This window comes from Ostrea edulis, chromosome 3 (genome assembly GCF_947568905.1).
Source record: "Ostrea edulis chromosome 3, xbOstEdul1.1, whole genome shotgun sequence".
Classification (NCBI taxonomy): Eukaryota; Metazoa; Mollusca; class Bivalvia; order Ostreida; family Ostreidae; genus Ostrea; species Ostrea edulis.
In genome coordinates this window covers 85,676,811-85,683,945 of record NC_079166.1, presented here as the reverse complement: position 1 = coordinate 85,683,945, position 7,135 = coordinate 85,676,811, and the positions used below count along the sequence as shown (strand labels likewise).

The 7,135-nt window shown below is 36.9% G+C and overlaps 1 protein-coding gene across 1 annotated transcript; it reads right to left on the bottom strand.

Annotated features, from left to right (window-relative positions):
• Window positions 1–2,525: 2,525 nt before the first annotated feature.
• On the bottom strand, window positions 2,526–6,718 carry LOC125676181 (neuronal acetylcholine receptor subunit alpha-6-like). The gene is made up of 2 exons (XM_048914077.2): window positions 6,491–6,718; window positions 2,526–3,636 (listed from the first exon to the last, which is right to left on the bottom strand). The coding sequence occupies exons 1-2, from the start codon at window positions 6,698–6,700 to the stop codon at window positions 2,770–2,772; spliced, it is 1,077 nt and encodes a 358-aa protein (XP_048770034.1). The 5' UTR covers window positions 6,701–6,718; the 3' UTR covers window positions 2,526–2,769.
• Between the last annotated feature and the right edge of the window lie 417 nt (window positions 6,719–7,135).

The window sequence follows — 7,135 nt, the reverse complement described above, 5'->3', positions numbered from 1 at the left end:
TCTCTCTCTCTTTCTCTCTCTCTCTCTCTCTCATATCATTAGTTGTGTAGTGGTTTTGGTTTTCAATAGCACTTAATTTTAGTTTGCATTTAATTTGTTCCTCTTTTGAATATTTAGTATCTATTCTTTTTGTTGATCATTGCTTTTGTGTAAAGTCCAATCTTGTTGTAAATTGTTTACTTTATCATTTCCACACGTGTGCCATTTCCCCGCGAATTCCATTGTTGAATTTACCTACATCTTGTCAATCATTCCGAAGTTAATTTGTTTCCTGACTTTACATTGGTTTAAACCTTATATCTTAAATATATCAGCATTCTCTACCCAGAGTTCCATGCGCTCCTCGCACTACACCTCTGTCAACGGCTTTTTACAGAAATCTTGTAAAACTTTCTATTATCCAACATTTATGTTTTGGACTAAATATTTAGTCATATTATGGAATGGTTTTGGTGCAATTAAATTTATGCTTACTGTAAATTGTTTAAAATCGCCGTTTTCTGATCCTGAATTTGGAACTACTTTGTAATATGCGTAGGACATTCACGTGGTGGAGATTTAAATGTAAACATGGAATCAAAAGTAAAGAAAGGCTGTAAAAAACGATACAACTTGTGAAATAAGAGACAAACAGCAAAATGGTAAATATGTACTTCTTAGCGTGCCAGTGGGCTATGAAAAGAGGCTGATGTATCACCTGTTGCCAGAACCTTTAAAGGGAAAGAAAACCGAGAATGATTGTTTATATCATGTGATGATATTGTCACGTGATTCCAAGCGTTGACAGAGGTGTATCAAACTCCCCGTCGAGGCCTCATTACGTCACAGTGCCTACGAATAGACCTCTCCTATGTGACGCACCACAATATACAGATTTGTATATTGTGAGTCCGCGATTATCACGCAGACAAATTACACTAAAGAAGTAGTTCGCAGTTAAAAGTCTGAAGATATTAATATTAAAAGCATTAATATAAAAGTATGGATTTTATTTTAAACATAAAATGATCAAAAGATCATTAAAAAGTAGGGATACTCTGTTCAAATTATTGTGTAAAGTAATGAATTTGATGTTTACGTTCTTGTTTTGAAAGTTGGTTACGTTTGACGTTATGTTTTTTCGTCATTCTACAGTGACGTCACAGTATACGCGGCCTAAGAAATCGCTATCCCATAATGCCTAAGTGGAAGAGTTTGGTTTGTGAGCAAACGAACTCTGGTGGAAGTTTGAGAGGTGTATGTGAAGCTTGCGTAACGCGCCCTCTGGTGTATGTGGAGCTTGCGTAACGCGCCCTCTGGTGAGAGAATGATATATCAGAGGTCACTTTATACGCCTTGCTCTTTTAAAGCCTGTAAATTAGAGTAATTTTCATTGGTTAGAGGTAGTATATAACCAGCGATAGCGGCATTTTCAAGTCACTTTGCTAGGACTAAAGGACCCACAGGTTCGAACTCTCTTCTTCTCTTCTTAGGGTTAAATCCTGGACTGCTCGTGCAGCCTTATTTATTTTCGTGTTTAGGAAATAGTCTACATTCTTTTAAACATCACTTAGTCCCTCGCTAGAGTCACATTGGTTCAAGGATGAATTAGAATTTCCTTTAGTATTTTCAGGCCTTTATTGTGCTATTTTTGATAAATTAATTGCCTTCTCCCCTGTGTAATGATTAGGGTTTTAGGAAATTTTCAGTCTACTTGCATAGAGGTTCACTATGATTTCAGGGTGTTGTATGAAATCTTCTAGGTTGTATATATGGAAGCTCATTCCCATCTATTTTGATATATTTTTCAGAGGTTATCACACTCTCATTTTTGCTCCCTTTTTCTTTTTGTTATCAAATTATTTACTTTGTTATTATCTATTCAGTTATTAACTTATTTCTCTACCTCTTATTTTTTTATTTACATATTGATATTATTTTGGAGACTTATGTGTTATTTGTTATCAAGTACAAAATATTCAGTGTCATACTTCGATAAATTAACAATCAAAATTTTTAACTTCTTTCTTATTTCAAGGTGTTGATCATAATCTGGGAATCTCAGAACCTGGGTTGATTAAAACAGGATCAGTCATTGTACATTTGCATAATTTAGTGAGCTGGGTCTGTTCCTTAGTATTACTTCATAAAGTTTAAAGTAATTTTACCATTCATTTATACTTTGGACAGACTTGGTACACTTTGCGTCCACAGTCAAACTGGTTCCCGTTACAGTTGCGTCTTTTGAATTCTCAATCTGCCCTCATTCAGATTTCTATCCGACATCCACCTTTTATCTCTTCCCATTACACCGATCAATGTAAAACTTTTACGGTACCAATTTTGATGCACCAGATGCGCATTTTCACAAATAATGTCTTTTCAGTGATGCTCATCCGAAATGTTTGAAATCCGAAATGACAATGAAGTTTTAGAGCTATTAAAGAGAAAAACAGTGTGCCAAATAAGTGGAGTCAAATTCCTCTAAGGATAAGAGCTATGCGTGAGGGAGATAATCCTTAATTTTGAAATGAATTTCTAAATTTTATAACAGCAATTAAATATACATCCGTATTTTCAAGCTACATGTAGTAACAAGTACTTAACTACTGGGCTGTAGAGACCCTCGGGGATTATCAGTCCACCAGCAGAGGCCTCGACCCAGGGGTCATAATGTAAAACTTATACGGTACCAATTTTGCTTATAAAATATTACAATCAGTGCTGTGTTTTCCATTAGCTTAATTAATGTTAATAAAGGCTGGTTTCTTCAATGAAAGATTTACAGTGTCAAATATAACTCATAAAAAGGACTATTGCTATGACAATTTGTGACACCAATATAATCCAGAAACAACAGAAATCAATCGCAGACGACACGTCATTCCAGTCTATTTCATCCACTCTGTCGCTTGTTTCAAGTGAAGAAGGTCCCAAACATGCGGAACATCTCAGGAATCTTTCAATACGCACAACTCCTCTGTAAAACGCGCCAATCTTTCTGTGGGACTTCCGGTGGTGCAGCCTGAGTTGAAATGACGAAATAAATATCATGAACATTCCGAGTGACATTTGCAGGGTGAGATATACCTCCAACATTGACGTTTTTACTGAATCAATCGGAATATGCATACTAATGATGGACAGGAAGACGGCAAACGATAGGAAAACTGTCACCGCAAACGACATCTTCTCACCTGCGTCTGCGGGCACCACGAATACTAGAAGACTGATCACCCCTAACAGAATGATCGGCAAGATCAAATTGATGACATAAAATTTAGGCTTACGCCGCAAAGCCAGAGTAAATGTTATCATGGTGCTGGATTCCTGTACAGATGAGTGCGATGTTGTCTCTTTGATCTCCCACACAGGGTTATTGACATAGAAATAGTAGTCTATCGGAGCATTCTCTTTAAATATGCTGACATTCACTTCCTCCTTCCCAAAGGCCCAACTGATAAAAGACAGCTTGCAGGTCTGAATATCGAAAGGAAAATAGGTAGTGTCTATTTCACATTTGCTTTCGAACACTTGATACGGGTACCAGTAAACAGTGCCGTCCGGTATAACTGTGACGTAATAGAAATCCCCGCCCATTTCTTCAAATGTGTTGACGCTATTCATAAGTACCAAATCGGGTATCCAAATATCCCCCTGTTCAAGAAAAAATAAGATGATGACAGAAATATCATATATTAAAGTTGTATATGATAGCGAGCGAAGCTCGCATCGCAACGACGCGACGAGTTCGCTCCAATGATTACACAATTGAGTCACGTGATTTGCTCTTCATCAGCTGTAAAATGATGGGGACTACCCATAATGCTTCTGGAAAAATGTCGCCGTCACTGCGGTATACTTCATTGTCAACCCCGTAGATAAAACAAATACAAATAGCTTGGAAAGTACTGTAACCGGAATCAGTATAACAGGGGCAGTAACTCAGGTGATCGAATGCCCAAATAAAATCTGTACACTGGCTCTAGTAAAATGTTCAACTCAGGTAAGGTAATTCCTGAACCTCAGGGGCTAACCCCGTTTTTGGTCCAAGCTCTGTGATACCATAGATATAGAAAGGGATCTAACTCTGATCCAGATAAAAAAAATACCCACTCCCTTTAAATGCCTAAAAAGTCAAAAACTATAGGTGTGGTATGCGTAATTTGCCAGTCTCCTTGCATAGATTGATGTTTTAACTACTTGCATGCTAAATGTCAAGCCACGGGTTCTTAAAATAACAGAGATATACGTTATCGTTCTCTCGATTTCACTTGTTTATTTTTATAAGGACATTTACCGGTCCAGGTTACTGGGTGGTTTCTTGCCTATGACAGCAGCGAAATTAAGAGCAGTGTGGAAGATTTCGGACCTATCGATTAAAATTTCACATCAAATGTACCTAGTTTTCGGCATTTGAAGCGAGTGGTTATTTTTTTTATCTGGGTCAGAGTTACACCCCTTTCTATACCTATGGTATCACAGAGCTTGCGTCCAAAGCAAGCTTAGCCCTTTTGTCCTGAACTATCGTCGACACATCAGAATGAAAACACCAGCAATGAGTTTATGATTTATCAATGATATAGGGTAGATTTATCTTGTAATAGTAAATTACAAATTACATAGAGAAATAGCAAAGTGTAAAGTAGTAATATCAAAATTGTAATATATCAACAAAAAGGAAATAATCCGATTTTTTGATAATGTTTTTACGGAGTATTTTAACATAAGGGACTAAATAGTATGAGAAAAATCTACAAGGAAAGGTAAGGAACTGTGAGGGAACCAAAACTGAAAAATGCCCACATATATGTCCCTACTGTGTCCCCATAATACTGAAAACTTCTAGAAATAGAGAGGGAACGAGCTACACCTTCACCTGCGTAGATTATAACTTTTAAAGATAAACTATACAAAAATGATTGACCCTGAAAAATATATACACTAGGCATAAAAACACTACTACTGTTTACATCATCTTGAACCAGGACTTCGTTGGTTTTTTTTTTTTTTTTTTTTTTTTTTTTTGCTGTTTTCCGCCACACTCAACAATTTTTTACAGTTATCAGGTGGCGCCCAGTTTTTATTGGTGGAAAAGAGAAGCCAGGTACAATGTTACTGGAAAGAGACCACCGAATTTCCGAAAGTAAACTGGGGAAACTTTCTCACTTACCGGCGCGAGCGAGATTCGAACCCGCCTCGACGAGAGGTGAGAGGCCGTGTGATTTTGAGCGCGATGCTTTAACCACTCGGCCACGGAGGCCCCTTTCAGGACTTGGTAAGGAGAAAGGCGAAGATAACGAACAGTGATCAATCTCATAATTCCTATAAGCAATACAAAATAGAGAACTGGGCGAACACGGACCCCTTGATATACCAGTGGTGGGATTAAGTGCCTAGAACCTAACAAACTATAAAAGTACATTATAAAATGTACCAATATCCTATCAAAATATACTAAATATCTGCTGTCAACCTTTAGGTTTATAGCAGTCCCAAACCCCTACAAAAATCATGCTTATTTCATGCTAGAACTATTCAGAGCTTTAAAACCCTGAGGTTTATTTGCTCAGAAAAAGAGAAGAAAATTCTAACCATAAGGTCAGTTCCTAACAAAGTGAGTAAAACTGATCAAACATGGCCTTATATACATAGAATTCTATTCACCTACTTACGCCAATCAAAACCAGAGAAATTATGCTGACTTATCCAATCGGGAAACAGATAGCTCATTCACTTAGGAAAACTTGACAACAGGTGTGACATTTCATGTTTACTACAATGACATATGAAATGTATCAACCATATAAAAACATGAAATTTTAAAGTGTTCATAAATAAATGACTGTCAGTAAGTGAATGAACTTCAAATGTATTAAGAAGCTGATTTAACAATCAACGCTGAAGTAAAAGCTCTGTGTAATAAAACGAAAATCAGATCTGCCACCATAAATGATTTTAAATTCCAGACAATTTTCCCCATACATTTGTACGTTTTGTTGTGGATAATTTCTTGGTTTGGGGGAAAAAATTGCAGCTAATGATGACGTCACAATGCACTGTTTACACCAACCGCGTTATATACCTTGCTTAAAATGATGCATAAAGTCGTGTTGCAAGATGTTAAGGGTCTTCGCTCGTCACGCACCGTAAAACATATTACTGTAAATATATCACATTTGGCTGTATATGGTATTGAGAGCCTTTCGCTAAAATCAGCTACCATTAATTCAAGTACATCGATAAATGTCTTGTATGTATGTATATTTATATAGCAGATTTAGAAAACGCTAAATCAAATCTACGCTAAAATGTTGAAAAAATACCATACACGCTAACTATAGTGTATTTACAGTAACGTGATTCTGTGTTATCAATACGCAACTCAAATTTCAACACCCAACAAAATAACTCAATTTTGATTATTATTCTTAAAACTGTGAGTAATATTCATAAACACCATCAACTCGTAACAGTACTTTCATTACTTTGATTTTTCAGTATATCTCACCTGTTTGAAGTGCAGTACTTCGATTCCTGTACTTTCTTGATCCCACTGGAGAAACTCGTCAACCCACACAACACCAAGGTGTGCGGCCGTAACCAGCCGCTGGTGGACAGTGTCCACTTCAATTAGACTGGACAGATAAAACGATATGTAAATATAAACTGTTTCATCCTGGTAATGTAAGGGTCGAATCTTATTAGAATAGTTGGCCATTAGTGATTTCTGAAGCTGTTTGTAACTGTTGATGTTATTCGAAGTAACCAGCACGAATGCAGAAAGTGTGATAAAAAACAACGGGAGCATCATCCTCCGTGCCATGTCGTAAGGCAAGAGTCGGTGAACTGGACAGTTTGACATATGTTAAATCGGACGTGGATCATGAAGACCGTCTTATCACCCATGCGTGTGCACTTCACGGATGAATGCGATAACATATTTTAAAAACTCACGACATGTCTGTATGTATGTTAGTAATAAGTGCGAATCTTTGAAACATCACTGAACATTATACATTTATTGCATGATAGTGAGCGAGATATGAAGATTTATTCACCCAAGAAAAATCATATTCCCCGAGGACAGCGCCTGAGGGGAATATGATTTTTCTTGGGTGAATAAATCTTCATATCTCCCGAACATTCACGCAAT